The 15,033-nt window shown below is 46.3% G+C and overlaps 1 protein-coding gene across 1 annotated transcript in view; it reads left to right on the top strand.

Moving 5' to 3' along the window:
* The window catches only part of SLC25A38 (solute carrier family 25, member 38), a 13,322-nt gene extending 2,508 nt beyond the window's left edge, over positions 1-10,814 (top strand). The window contains exons 2-7 of the mRNA XM_004676291.2: positions 5,971-6,092; positions 6,635-6,719; positions 7,272-7,451; positions 7,584-7,752; positions 8,784-8,950; positions 10,178-10,814. Of these exons, the coding sequence (XP_004676348.1) occupies positions 5,971-6,092; positions 6,635-6,719; positions 7,272-7,451; positions 7,584-7,752; positions 8,784-8,950; positions 10,178-10,300 (846 nt within the window). The 3' untranslated portion in view covers positions 10,301-10,814. The remainder of the gene's footprint in view (positions 1-5,970; positions 6,093-6,634; positions 6,720-7,271; positions 7,452-7,583; positions 7,753-8,783; positions 8,951-10,177) is intronic.
* The last annotated feature ends 4,219 nt before the right edge of the window (positions 10,815-15,033 follow it).

Raw genomic sequence — 15,033 nt, 5'->3', positions numbered from 1 at the left:
AGACTAGAACTTGAGAACTTCTACCACACCTGAGCACTTAGTAATGTGGATTTACAGCCATTATACATCCAGGGACTTTGGAGGGACAATGCAAGCCTTCGAGATACTGACAGAGATTTACAAGCACTCAGCTCATAAGTTCACTGAGGACAGTCTGTCCCACACTGATATTCAGGCATCAGAGCTTTGCATTTTTTGTTCTCTTTTCAAAGAAATGTATTAGTTTACTGGTAGGAGGCAGCTCCACCTATAAAAGCTTGGTGCTTTTTCTCCATATATAAAAGTGGAGTACTTACAGGACCTTCTCTCAGTGGTGTTTTCCAGACTGCAGTCTCAAGCCCCCAAATAACAGCTTTGTTCTCACTTGCAGCTAAAACTCAGGCTCATTACTGAATTATAGTTTAACACCTGCTAGGTGATCCTTTCATCCTTCACAGTTGAGCCCCTCCTATGGCCAGGCTTGGGAGGAAGCACAGGACAGCCAGGTCTGGAGGCCTCCCCTACCCTCAGTCATGGGAGATGGGTTCCTGTGCTGTGGAAGCACTAGAGAGGAGCCCTGAACCTGCAGGTGGGTGTATGGAAGCAGAATTTGCCACCTCTTTTTTGGCATAAGGATGGACTGGTTATTCTTAAGAAATGGCAGACAAAAAGAAAAAAGAAATTACAAAGAAAGGAAAAGCTCAGAAAACTAAATAAAAGTCACACTTTTGGGTCCTTCCTGGTGGCGCAGCGGGTTAAAGCACAGCACTAAGAAGCTTAAGCCACTTCTGCATGAGTTCAATCCCCAGCTAGGAGGTGGCCATGGGAGGTGACCACATGGCGCTGCGTACCTCACCTGACCCGCCCACTGTTCCTCTCAGCTGTGTACTTCATCCATCTGCCTGTTCTGCTCTTCACTCTATGTCGCTGATGAATCTGTTACAGGGCAGGGAGAGAGGGACACCCCTGAAGCTCCAAACCTGCCTGCTCTAAGTGGGTTCTGCTATCTGACGCATTAAGATAAAACATATAAAACTTTAATGAAAAGGGACTTTAATACAATGAGTATACAATACAAAAGACAAAGAATATAATGTCTAAACCAAACACCTGAAGTTACCCATCCTCTCGTGGGTAAAAGTCTGCCACTAGACTAAAGCACCTTCTGGTCGGGACCCATGGAAAAGGGTCAGAAATAGCCAGACAAACCTGGGAGGAAAAGAGCAAAATCAAAATCAATATAAACAGTGCCATAGTCACCTCCCTACAGGTATCTCACCCACATCTGCCTTAACTGATCCAGGGTCGAGAAATAAGCACGGTTTCTTCATCACATGCTCACTGCTCCATGTGGCTTCCTCAGGTCTCCTGGCTCTCTATCCTGCTGCCTTCTTTTCTTCTCTCCTCAGCTCCACCCTCCTTCTGTGTGGGGCAGGGAACCTGAAACTTCCCCTTTACCTAGGGACCACCCAGTTACAAATCCTTTCATTGCCCCTGCACCTCTGGCCCGTACCCCAGTTCTGTATGCATTAAAAAAAAAATCATTAAAAAAAAGTCGCACTTTGTAAGAGATATTTATATATTTATATGTGTAAATGAAAATCTCGATTTGTGAGGCTGTCTCCCTCTAAAGGAGGGCAAGATGTTGTCAATGACCAAACTACCTTACCTTGTTTATTGTGCCTTTCTGGGCAACCTCCCTTAACGTGCTTTTCCCTCTCACCAGCATCCTGTGTCTTTAGCTGAAGGTGTCATTGAAGGAGGTGGCATATGCCATTTCAGCAAGTTGCTCTCTTTCCTGGGGTCTCTCCCTTGTACACGGTTGTGTACATGTTAGTAAACTTTTATTTTCCTCCTGCTAATCTACCTTTTACTACAGGAGTGTTTGCTAACTAGGGCTAGGGAACATTTTCTTCCCCTGCAAGGGAAGGTCTAAGCACATCCCTCTCTCCCCTCAGGACAAATTAGAGGTGGGGGGTGCTAAGGCAAAATCTTGTATAGTGAAGGGAAGGCAGGGAGTTCATTATAGCTGCAGGTTGTGTAAGAGGGAGAGTGCTAAGAGTACAGGTCCAAAGGTAAGAAGGGACCACATGATTTGTGAAAAGAACTTGTAAGCAGTTTGGATCTTATCCTAAGAGAGGAACATGGAAAGATTAAGGATGCTGTTTTGCCTTTTAACTTTATTTCAATCATATTAATGGCATTTAGACAAACTTTGTGGTTTCTAATTCATGTATCAGTGGTTATATTCAATTGGTAACTTTAAATTATATAAAACACCAGAGCTGTGATGGAAGGGTTTGGTATCTGGAAGTTCAGGTAGTCAGATTTGTTGTTTCGAAAGGTGATTGTGGCTGCTGGGTATAGAGGGGACTAGAGGATGCAAAGAAAAGAGGTCACAAGTGGGTGAAGAAAAGGGGTGGCCATCCCCAAGGCCAGCGATGGTGTGTGAACATACTGTGAGATGTTCTGAGACACCCTCTGCCTGGTCTAGCAGACTGGAGTGTAAATCACGTCTACTGCATAGAAGTCTGAAGGAGCTGTACAAAATCCTACCACCTCACGGTAAAAACAGACTTTCAACGCTCAGGTATAACCAAGGAGTTGGATAAAGATTTAAATAATGGGTATTCAGCTTTTGCATCACCGCAGTTCAGTCTTCAGAAAAGAGATTAAAGCCCAGTATTTGTGTGCCTTCAGAGTCAAAATAGGACCAGAACGCCACCACCACCACCACCACCACCCCCACCTAATTAATTACATTTTGATGTCAATCTTTACAATTACAGGGCCCTCCCTGGTGGCACACTGGGTTAAAGAACAGCACTATGAAGCTATTGCAGCCACTACAGCACGATCCCCAGCCAGAGAGGTGACCGACATGGCGTGGCAGACCTCTCCTGACCAGCCCGCTGCTCCCCTCAGCAGTGAATTTCAGGACATCCGCCTGTTCTGCTCCCCACTCTGTCTCTGGTGAATCCTCTCACAGCCCCTGTACCTCTGGCCTATACACCAGTTCTGTATGCATAAATAAATAAATCTTTTTAAAAGTCATTACAATTACATTTTCACTCACAGTTCCAGCCTGTATAAACAAGCTCAAACTGGTGGTGGTTGGAACAGTTCCCGCAGGTAAAATCTATTGAACTGCTTCCCTATTGGGAATCCTCACTTTGATGATCTAATCATCTTTGTCTATCACTGAGACTTGATTCTAGTTTTCCCAGGCTTTGAGCTGGGCTGGACAGGAGGTGATTCTGAGAGCTGCTGAGTGCATGCTGAGAGGCCCTGTGGAACATGGTGCCCAGGTTTCTGCTGGGCAGCTTGCTGGGTAGGGAGCAGGGTATTCACTAGAGTAGGGCATCCTGGAGAAGCAGATGGGGCAGGGAGAAAGCTCAGTACCTGTTTGGAAATGTCTGAGCACCTATGGACATCTGAGTAAATGGACTAGGGGTCTAAAACTGTAGCGAGAAGTTCTAAGTTTGGATAGAATTAAAGGTGGGGAAGCCCAATGTGTGGGAGGGAAACCAGGACAGCATTAATCCCTGAGGTCAGAGGAAAATAGCATTTTTTTTAAAGATTTATTTATTTAAAAAAAAGATTTATTTATTTTTGTTTACAGAACTGGGGTACAGGCCAGAGGTGTGTGAGAGGCATCACCAGAGACAGAGTGAGGAACAGAACAGCAGATGTACTGAAACACACTGCTGAGGGGAGCAGCGGGCTGGTCAGGAGAGGTCTGCCACACCATGTGGGTTAGCTCCCTAGCTGGGAATCAAAACACGTGATGCAGTGGCTTCAGAGAACTTCATAGTGCAGAGCTTTAATCCGTTGCACCACCAGGGAGAACCCGGAAAGCGGCATTTTAAGGAGCTAGTTTTGGTTAGGGGTGGAGCTCTACTGAAGGCCTGAGAAGTGCCCTTGACTTTCACTTCAGTCTGGGGATGTGGTGAAGAGGGCATGGACTTGCATTCCCAGCCAGTGGCTTCAGGGCATGCGGTTTAGGACACATTTGGAAACCCGTGAGGTCCAGTTTCATCTGCAAAAGTTCTTGAGAGTGTTGTGAGATTTTGAGTTGGTGTGTGTTTGGATGACTCACCTTGGCTACTCTAGAAGCACGTTGGAAGCTGGAGCCAAGGAGGCAGGCCACTGGATGGTGGGGGCAGGCCCTGGGAAGAGGACTTGGTCACGAAGCAGCAGGTTGAGAGTCTTGCGTGTGTCCCGAATTCCCTGCCAGGATATTTCACTGTGGGCTGGAGAAGAGGCAGAATTATTGTGATTTTCTGATTTGGAGTGTTGACTTGAAGGTGCCTGTGGGCCACTGGAGGAGGGAGGAGAGTCTGAGGCTGGATGGGGCTGTAGATGAGGGTGTGTGTGAAGTGGGGTGTGGGAGTCAGGCTGTGCTGAGAGGCTGCAGCCAGGATGAGATAAGAGGAACCGAAACGCCTGCCCTGCCGGCTGAAGAAGACTCGGGAGGCAGCTGGGAAGGAGAGAGAAGAGTGACTCAGCCCGTTCACATGCAGGAAACAGGCCAAGTAAGAGCAGGCCAGCAACAGGATAGGGTCTTGGGTGGCAGCAGGCCCTTGGGGGCACCACTGGAGGAGCTGTAGTTTGGTGGCAAATTATGGGGGCCTGTGGGGTAACTAGTGATGAAGGAGTAGAGATGTAGTGGCATCAGGCTGGAAGTGGCGGACTTCAAATTGTTTCAGGCAAAGGGAAGGGAGAGTCTGCGCGTTCAGGGAGGCTGGGCTGGCTGGTGTCCTGCGTCTAGGAAGAGATTGGGGATCACAGAACTCTTGGGAACACGGGTTGGGGCAGGGCACCCTCCTTACGGGAGAGGGGAAAGGGGCACCAGCACAGCTGTCCAGCTGACACGTTCTGTCCGGTCGTAGTTGTTTTAGTCACTTATTACTGTTCTTTTGTACTTTACATGCTGCTTGAACATGATCATAAGCTCCAGTATTTATCACCTGAACTTACTTAGTCCTTCCCTGAGAGTCTATTAAGTAATTCTATTTACATATTTACTTGATTTGAGACTCACTTGACTGATGGAGTTTCGAATTAGCTCTCTTTGTCACCATAGGTTGCAAAAAGTTTAGTTCTCAGAGGTGGTCATTTGAGGTGTTTGAACGGGCAACATCATGTAGTAGTGTATTACAACAAAAATATGCTGCTTATTTCAAATAATGCTACAAATGCCATGTGATGAGTAGGAGAGATCTTTTCTGATAGTGTTTTCAAGAATCTGCACTAGAGAAGAGAGCTTTTCTTTGCTGGTGGGAATTTTAGAAATAATCTTTTGCAACCATTTGTGATTTCCAGTTGAACTCTGTGGTGTTCTGAAGCCTCGGGAGGGTGCTTGAGGGACTGCATTTGGTCTGAGGGGGCCCTGCCTGTCTGGGTGGGTGGTGCCTTTAGATTAGCTGGTGTGTGACACTGAGCTTGGCTTAAAGGGGATTCGGCAAAGCCAACTGTGGCTGCTGGTTTTAGGTGCTTTTGTCTGCGGACTGCTTAGGGCCAGTGAGAGTGTAAGAGAAGGGAAAGCGTCGAATTCAGGAAATCATCGGTTTTTCAGGAAGTGCCGTGTATCGTTTGCACTGTCTGAGCTTACAGTGACTCCTTGTAAATACCTGCAGGTCCCACAACCAGTGGAGTTAAAACTCTCTGTTCAGTAGTTTGCTAGTAACTGCTATCGTCAGGGGGAGGTGTGGTCTGTGGCATTCTTCACAGATGAAAAAATAGGTGTGCTGCTTGGGAAGAGCAAATGATTTCCTATCTAGACTTGGACCAGAGCCTAGCCTTGCTGCGTGCTTCCCAGCATCCGGCCCTGGTCATTCCTGGCCGCACCTTTCCCGTCTTTGAAGTGTGGAAGTAGTATGAGGTGCCCCAGGTGAGATCCTTCCAGAGGAGCCAGCAGGTTGGGCTGTGGAAGGCTGGGGCGTGCTGATGCCGCCCTGCTCACAAGAGTTCGCGTTCGCTGTCCCACAGTTGCACCCCGCCATCAAAGCTTTCCTGTGTGGCGCTATCAGCGGGACCTGCTCTGCCCTCCTTTTCCAGCCTCTGGACCTCCTCAAGACTCGCCTGCAGATGCTACAGCCCTCGGCCCATGGGTGAGCCCCCGTCCTGCGGGGAAGCTGGTTTTAAGGAATTCCCAGACACAGGAGCGCTCTGGCTTTCATTCTTCCAGCTGGTCAAAGAGAAACACAGACCATGCCCAGCTTTTGTGTGATTTGTGTATATTCTTGACTGCGCATATTTTTTTTATGTTCAACTTGCCCTACGATCCTTTGTCAGCCCACCTGGGAGATCTGCCTCATGGATATTTGCCTCTTGCTGTGCTAATCTAGTGTCGTGCCCGAGCTGCCTGGCACGAGGCGTGGTGGGTGTCTGGGAATAATGCGAGCACTGAGTGGCTCCTTTGTGCCCCTGTTTTGGACGTAGCACGGGGAAGTATGCGAACTATATGTCCAGTGGGGCTATCCCGTGGCCTGCAGTGTCTGTGCCAACTCAGGAGCACACAGGAGCTCATTCATTCGAGACACATTGTAGAGATTACATGTTCTAGAAAAGAATCCACGCAAAGAGGTCTTTGTGAGTTCTTTTACGAGGCCACAGCCTAAGTGACTTCTCCCGGCTCCTTGTCTGCCCTCAGATCCAGACGCATTGGGATGTTGGCCCTGCTCCTGAAGGTGGTTCGCACGGAGAGTCTCTTGGGCCTTTGGAAAGGGATGTCCCCTGTAAGCTGCCTTTGGATTGTCTCTTGCACACCCTCTCTTTTAAGTGATTTCTCATCTGCTTCACATAGCCTCCCTTTTAAGGGTTTCTGGGTGTTGGCCTTGGCGGGTGGGCCTCCCTAGAGACAGGTGGTGGCCCCTGCCTGTCTGCCTGCCCTTGGACCCTAACCCTGCAGCACCAGAGGCTGAGACCCCCCACATCTGCATTTCTTCTGACAGCTTTTTCTGGCCCACTCTGCCAGATGTACCAGGGATTGATTCTTGGCCCAGCCCCACAGTGGCCCGCCACCAATCAAAGATCAAACCTCCCTTGCTCAACTCAGGTTCTGCGGATCCCTAGATTTCCCAAAGGCACAAGTTGCCCATAGCAGTAGCTGGTTGGAAACTCCCTGCATGGCTGCCTTCCGTCAGTCTCCCCCACTTTCCTATCTTGTTTCTTCCACATGTCCAATCAATAATTGCATGCAAATCTGGGTCCTCTTGCGGGTAAACCCCGCCAAGACAGTAGCTTAGCGTTCAGCCTGATGCCTCTCCTCCCTCTGTCTTCTCCTGCAGTCCATTGTGAGGTGTGTCCCCGGTGTGGGAATCTACTTTGGCACTCTCTACTCGTCGAAGCAGTACTTCCTTCGAGGCCATCCTCCCACTGCCCTGGAGTCCATCATGCTGGGGATGGGCTCTCGCTCAGTCGCAGGGGTCTGCATGTCACCCATCACTGTGATCAAAACACGTTACGAGGTGAGTCCTCAGGGTGGGTAAACAGGTGTCACTCCGGTTTACAGTGGCACACGCGGCTGATGGGCCCACAGGGCCGCTCTGGGTAGCAGGCCTGGCGTCTGTGCCAGTCACGGGTCTGTCCTTTCCTTGCAGAGCGGGAGGTACGGCTACGCAAGCATCTACACGGCGCTGAGGAGCATTTATCGCAGTGAGGGACACCGGGGCCTTTTCAGTGGCCTGACAGCAACACTCCTTCGCGATGCTCCCTTTTCTGGAATCTACCTGATGTTTTACAACCAGACCAAAAACGTTGTGCTCCATGGTATGGATAAAGGGCGATGTGGTAGGGAAGAGATCTCCCTGAGACGATTTGTTGTTCAGAGCAGAACTGAGCTGTGTCAGCGTGTTTCGGGCGGGAGGCCAGTGCTGGCATGCAACAGTGGACATGACGGACGTGGCCCCTCCCTTTCCCACTTACTACCTATTAAAGCCATGTACTGACAGCCCTGTGATTCCTGGATTAGAGCATGTTTTTCATAGGTTCTGCATAGTTTGTAAATTTACCTGACCTTAAGATGGCTGGGTCCCATCTGTGGTCTCCTATATTAGAAGCTTTAGGGTAAGACCTGAGAGTCTATTTTTCAGGAAGCATTTGATGTGATTCTGATCAAACAAGCTTGGGAAATGCCAGTGGAAGAAGAGCTTGAACAAAAAGATGAGGTTTCCCTACCTTGTTGTGTGCCCAGCCAGCTTAGTTTTGGGCCTGTCATTTGGGTGGCAGAAAAGGTGCCAAACCTTAGGTGTTGCTGTAGGCTCACCTTGCCAGAGGCTTATTTGAACAGGGCTTAGACAGAATCAGTGGGTAGTAAACATCTACCCCACTGGAGCCAGGAAGTATAGAAACTTATCTTTAGAATGAACCTGTGTTCGGTAAGTTATCTAGGAGTAATTTAAGCCGGAATGGCAGCCAAGGCTGTTTCTCCCAGAATGCACCACGGTGGCAGTGGTGATCAGCTCCAGGGGGAGTGCTGGGGAGATTTGCTACTCCTTCCCAGGCACCAGGACATGTGACATTATAGGCTTCAGTAGAAAGTTAAGTCAGCAAGGGAGCTTGGATGTGCATTTTTAACTTCTCAGTCTATCTGCAGAATTTTTTTTCTTTCCACTTGGTGTTTAGAAGTCATTTCCCTTAACAAAAATGAAACAAACCAAAAGGATAGTGCAAATCATTCCATAAACCTTTATTATACTATTCTTTACTATATAAACCTTTCTCCAAACCATTAAAAAGATGCAGACACGATGCCCTTTTACCTTTATTTATAACTGAAAGATGCCTTTGTTCTATTTCAGATCAATTGGATGCAACCCTTATTCCCATTGTAAATTTCAGCTGTGGGATATTTGCTGGTGTTCTGGCCTCATTGGTAACTCAACCTGCTGATGTTATCAAAACTCACATGCAGCTTTCCCCAGTAAAATTTCGGTGGATTGGACAGGCAGTGACACTTATTTTCAAAGTAAGGCTATAGGTTGAATATTGGTTCTGGCTCAGCCTCTCTCTCTAGAGCAATGTTATGTACCCCTTACATATCAGAATCACCTGGGATAGCTTAAAAGTCCCACTCCCAGGTCACAACCTGGGCTGATTATGCCAAAATTTCAGGAAGAAGAAGCCCTTAAGTTCCCCAGTAAGTGCAGTGACTTGCCAATGTTAAAAACCTATGATTTTTTTTCTTGTGGGACTATGGGGTGGTAGGGTTCACCTACTTTAGGACAGCAGATCGCCAGACTGTGCCCCACACCTAGTGCATCTGGTAGGTGACCTGGGAGGCCCTAATAATCTAATCAAGGGCCTAAGAGGAAATGTGGTAAAAAAACAAAACCAAAAAAACCAGACATGTTTTGTTTCCAGGAGCATGTGCTAACACTAGTATGAATTAATGGCTGTAAAGTACTGTTTAAAAACCACTGGCTTGCGCTCTGAAACATGTACTGATATCCTTAGTCATGGCAAATATGTCACCTATATCTTTAGAGTTTCCTGTGCTCAATGTTCCATGCAGCAAAGGGGACCTTTAAGCACCTACATCACACTATTTGTCTCACACCAGATAGAAGCAAATATATGTGAACATGATAGAATTCCTCCTCCTGTTGCCCAGGTTGCCTTTTTTTTTTTTTTTTTTTTGCTTCTGTACCTAAAAATGAGGAAGTGTGAAAATACATTCTTGAGTATTTGTGAAAATGGCTAGAATAACACCAGAAGTGAATGAATCAGTCCAGATTATGAGGGGAGAGTAAGAGGTATTATGTCTTTAGTTCTTACTGTACGGTCACCAAGAACATCCAGTGAATTATGCCCCCTATGTATATTGCCTAAAAGAGTCCTTTTCTGGGGCCCCAGGTGTGGCCAGCAGAGCTTGGCCTGGATTTCAGCAGCCACTTTGGCTCAGTGTTTCTGTGCAGTGTACATGCCAACTGTCCATGGCAACGCTGTGTAAAGATTTTCAGCTAGGAAATAAATTCCCCTGCATAAGACATACCTAAAAAGATGAGGCTTGCCACTAAGCACTTCAAGTTGATTGATCATCTCCGTGGACCCATTATTTATAGCGCTGGGATATTTAATAAAGGTCTGAAAACTAAGACTTACCAATGGAGTAACAGAGAGACCCTCACTCTGGTGCCAGGTGTTCAGTTTTGCTAATTTGCTTCGAGGCTTTTGACTTTCATTTTCCCCACAGGACTATGGGCTGCGGGGCTTCTTCCAGGGTGGCGTTCCCCGGGCCCTCCGCAGAACACTGATGGCTGCCATGGCCTGGACAGTCTATGAGGAGATGATGGCCAAGATGGGCCTGAAGTCCTGACCGACAGGGGACTAGGGGATGATGAGATCTGCTACCCTGCCTGGTCTCTGCCAAGAGCTGCTTCACCTCTCTACGCTGGAGTAAGATGAGTCTGTCGGGGAGAGACAGGCAGTTACCTCACCTTCTGTTACCCAGTTCAAGTAGACTCAAGCCTTTGGAATCTCCCCAAAGAGGAGTCATGGAACCGGACAGCTTGGTGGGGAGTTAGGAGAAGGGTTTGCATATCCTGCTCGGCTACCTGAAAAGTCACCCCACCCACTTACACGAAGCCTCCTTGGCTCCCTTCTTGAGCTGGGAATGGCCCTATGTGACTGAAAGCTTCAGCTGGGGAGATGAGTTCCCAGAGAGGAGTTGCTGCCACCAGGCTCAAGTTTGCACCGTAGGTCATATCAGGGTGAGGAAGAATAGATGGCATTATTTAATTGGTTTCTAATCTACTTCTCAGATGGTCTGGTAAATGGGGGACATTGACTTCCTGGCCTTTATATGTCCAAATAAAAGTTCTTGATCTTGACTCCTTTTTCAACTCTTAAATTGTTGTGGCATTTTTCTGCAGTTAAAGTTCAGACAAATAAAGGGAAGCATTTTATCAATGAAAGCTATTTGGAAAACCTTGTGCTATAACGGTTCTAAAATAACAAACTAGTTGGGGTAGCTGACTCTTAAACCTGTATAGTTCCTAAAACCTAAGAGTAGTGTTTAAACAGTTTTACCTGGGCCTCCCTGGTGGTGCAAGGGGTTAAGTATCAGCCCTATGAAGCTATCCACAGCCACTGCAGTTTGATCCCTGGCCAGGGAGCTGACCCACATGGCTCAGCAGACCTCTCCTGTCTCCCCTGCTGTTCCCCTCAGCAGTGTATTTCAGTAGAGGTGCCTGTTCTGCTCCTCACTCTGCCTCTGGTGACTCCTGTCACCCCCTGGCACCTCAGACCTACACCCCAGTTCTTGTGTGGATAAATAAATAAATCTTTAAAAAATAATAAAAATAAACAGTTTTACCTTACATACACAATTTACCTACTTCAAATGTATAGGTCAATGACTTTTGGTAACTTTGTGGTACATCCATCAGCGTAAATCAGTTTTAGGATTCATTTATCCCCAATAAGAGCTCTGTTTTCTTTTTATTGACTTACAACCAACATACAACATTAGTGTGCAAAACTGATTTGCTATTTGTATATGTTACACAATAATCAGGGTGAGTCTTAACATTTATCACCATGCACAAATAGTTCTTAGTTTTGTTTTTTTTTTAATACTATGTTGAAGAACTGGGGTGTAGGCCAGAGATATAGGAAGTGAGAGGATTCACCAGAGACAGTGGGGAACAGAACAGGTGGACTGACTGAAGGGAGTGCTGAAGGGAGCAGCGGGCGAGACAGGAGAGGTCTGCCACGCCCTGTGGGTCAGCTCCCTGGTGGGGAATCGAACTCATGCTGCAGTGGCTGGTGATAGCTTGATAGTGATAAGACTTTAACCCCTGGCCACTAGGGAGGCCCTATAAGAGTTCTTAAATTTTGAATACTCTTTAACTTTCAGATATGGTGCATCTCCCAGTAAAGTCATTTCCTTCAACATCTTTTGATTATATCACGGACAAGGAGAAGAGAAACCCATCCCACAGCATTAAAGGCTTTGCTCAGTTGCCAAAAACCTCAGCAGACACTGAGGACATGCAGTGCAGTGTTGTTAACTACTCTGTTACCTGAACACAAAGACAAAGTGGAAGATTGTGGCAATGGGACTTTACTACAACCAAGTAGGAGACTGAGGGATGACTCTCAAAGTAACTTTTCCCTTTCTAAAGGGAGTAAGGTTTTGTATAGGATTATTGATACTAGAACAGGTATTGGGGGGAGGGTGGCAGGTTGGGGATCTTGGTTGCTCAGGCACAGTGTGGCTTACTCCAGTAGATCTTTCCTCAGTAGATCTGAGAGGGCCATCCTCCCTCCACCCACCGTGGGTGGGAATCTCATTGAATAGTGGATGTTAATGAACCCAAGTTAATGTTAGGGTCCTTTGCTCCTTAGTTGCTTTTAACCAATTTGGGATGGAATGGGCACCTGGCCTTGCCCAAACAGCTGTAAGTAACTCTAAGTGTTTGTCCTGCTAATGTAAGTTTGTATTGTAAACTCTCTGGGTAACATCAAAATGTACGTTACAGCCCCAGTCCTGCTTATTTTGAACTGGAAGTTAGTGACTTTGACCTTCACCCACTTGTCTCCTCCCCACATCTCCCAACCATCAGCCTCTTCCACATGGCATCATCATTTATAATTAATCCCTTTCCAGCCCCAGGCAATCAGTGAGGCCTTTCATCTATATATTTGCATCTGTATGATTCATGTAAATGGAGTCAGGATCTAGTGTCTTGTTTCACTTCTGTTTTCGAACACTTACTGTTTCTTTCACTTCTGTTTCTGAGGTTTGTGATGCGGCATGTTTAGTACTCTTTCATGGCCAAAGTCACCTTTTGTACCCCTATACCATATTTCAACCATTTGTCAGTTGAGGAATATTTGAGCTACCTTTTGATTCTTATGCATAATACATCTATGAACATATATTTTCACTTCTCTTGTGTATATGCCTAGGAGTGGAGTTTCTAGATCATGTGGTAATCCAAAGTTTAACTATTCCACAGCCAAAATTACTTATAAAAGGTAAGTGATTTTGATACTGTTTTCCAAAGCGTTTATACCAGCAGTCTGGGAGGGTTCCCTGTCCTCCCCATCCCTATTTTTTATCTTTTATTTAGCCATCCTGCTGGGTGTGGTGGAGTCCAGTTGTATTTTTGATTTGCATATCCCCGATAACTTTACAGCAGGCCATTTGCATATCTTTTAGAGAACTCTCATTAAGTCCTTTGACTTAATCAGTTTTAAAGCCTGATTTTTTTTTTTAAAGATTTATTTATTTATGCATACATAAGATCTATGTACCCATAGATCTTGGGTACAGGCCAGAAATGTGGGAGTGAGAGGACCCACCAGAGACAGAGTAGGGAGCAGAACAGGCAGATTGATCTACTGTAATACATTGCTAAGGGGAGCAGCAGGTGAGACAGGAGGGGTCTGCTGCACCATGTGGGTCACCTCCCTGGCCGGGCATCTAACTTGCACTGCTGTGGCCCATGGTGCTGTGCTTTTTGCCCTGCCAGGGAGGCCCCTGCCCTGTTTGTTTATGCTGGAATCGTTGCATAGCTTCTTGTGTGACCTGCATTCTCAGCAGCAGTGTATGAGGGTTCTGATTTCTCCACATCCTTAACACTGATCATTGTCTGTTTTATTTATTATAGTCATTCTAGTGACTTTTAAAATAAACTTTAAAACTTAGGAAAGGGTCTTCATTTCATCCAAACAGCAGAAGGGGGTATGTTTGGTCCAGTGGTTAGGAATGTGGCCTGTCATCCCAGGCAACCCAGAAGGAAATTTTGGCTCTCCACTTATTTGACACACTTGAAGTTGTGCCTGGGAAATGGGGAGGGTAAGCTTTCCTGTCTTCTAGAGTGGTGGGGAGGATAAAATGAACAAAGGTTTCTAGCACATTATATTTATTCCCTGGAGCTGCTGCAACAGATGACAGCAAACTGGATGGCATCTAAGGACAATTTATTCTCTTACCTTTCTGGAGCCTACAAGTCTGAAATCAAGGTGACTGCAGGCTGTACTCTGATCCTGTCTCCAGCTTCTTGTAGATACTTTGGCATTCATCACTCCAAACTCTGTCTCCCTGTTCACAGTGACTTCTCCCCCGTGTTTGTGTTTGTGTCCAAGTTTTGTCTTCTTTTGGGACACCTATTACTGGATTAGGACCCAGGCCAATCCATTATGACCCCAGCTTGATTATTTGTCAAAGACCCTGTTTCCAAATAAGGTCACATTTATAGGATCTGAGGGTTAGGAGTCCATATAGCTTTCTGAGGGACATAAGTCAACTCATAACACACTATATTATGGTTAGTGGTTTGCCTAAATTTAAAGTAAGTTTAGGGTCTCCCTGGGGCCTCCTGCCAGTGACATCCCGCAGGACAAGGCTCCTCAGGATGAGACTGACCTGAGGGTCCATCCCACTGCAAATTTTGCTAGGTTTATACTAGGCTCATGAACCAGAGACCTCTTCTGTGTTCCTCATTTGTTCTTTTGGATCAAATACTGGTAAGAATTTTCTCTAAAATAAAAATGTTAATGTAAACATGAAATTTGCTTTTAAACCCCAACTTCAGGGGCAAGTACCCCTGGAGAAAACCTCAGGTGCCCAGAACTTGTTTTTTTCTCTCCTGCAATCTCACTGAGTATGAAAGTTCAGACAGGAAGTGGCTATCGTGCTTCAGCTAACTTTCCAAATATTGCCCTTTTTTTTGGCAACTTGATCTGTTCTTGGCTGCCTCACACTTAAAGCAAATTATTTAGAGGCAGGAAAACAGTCACCGGCCACTAGAGATAAGCTCTAGTTGAGCCTGACCCAAAAGAAGATACAGAAGCAGAATGTCCAGCTACCAGAATACTCTTTCCTGAATGTATTATTAAATTTTTCAACAATTTCAGCCAAAGAGCAGATGGTACATGGGGGTACATGGGCCCCTTCATCCCTATCACTTGGATTGGACCACTTTAGCTTGTCTAGTTTTCAGGATTTTACCACTCTAGTGTGTCTCTGTTCTCTCCCACTTATTTCTTTCCTTGATGACATTTTTTATTTATTTTTTTAGGAGGAAATTCATTTTTTTA

The sequence above is a fragment of the Condylura cristata genome, unplaced genomic scaffold (genome assembly GCF_000260355.1).
Source record: "Condylura cristata isolate star-nosed mole 26May11 unplaced genomic scaffold, ConCri1.0 scaffold00004, whole genome shotgun sequence".
In the NCBI taxonomy this organism is placed as follows: Eukaryota; Metazoa; Chordata; class Mammalia; order Eulipotyphla; family Talpidae; genus Condylura; species Condylura cristata.
This window is presented reverse-complemented; position numbering and strand designations above follow the sequence as displayed.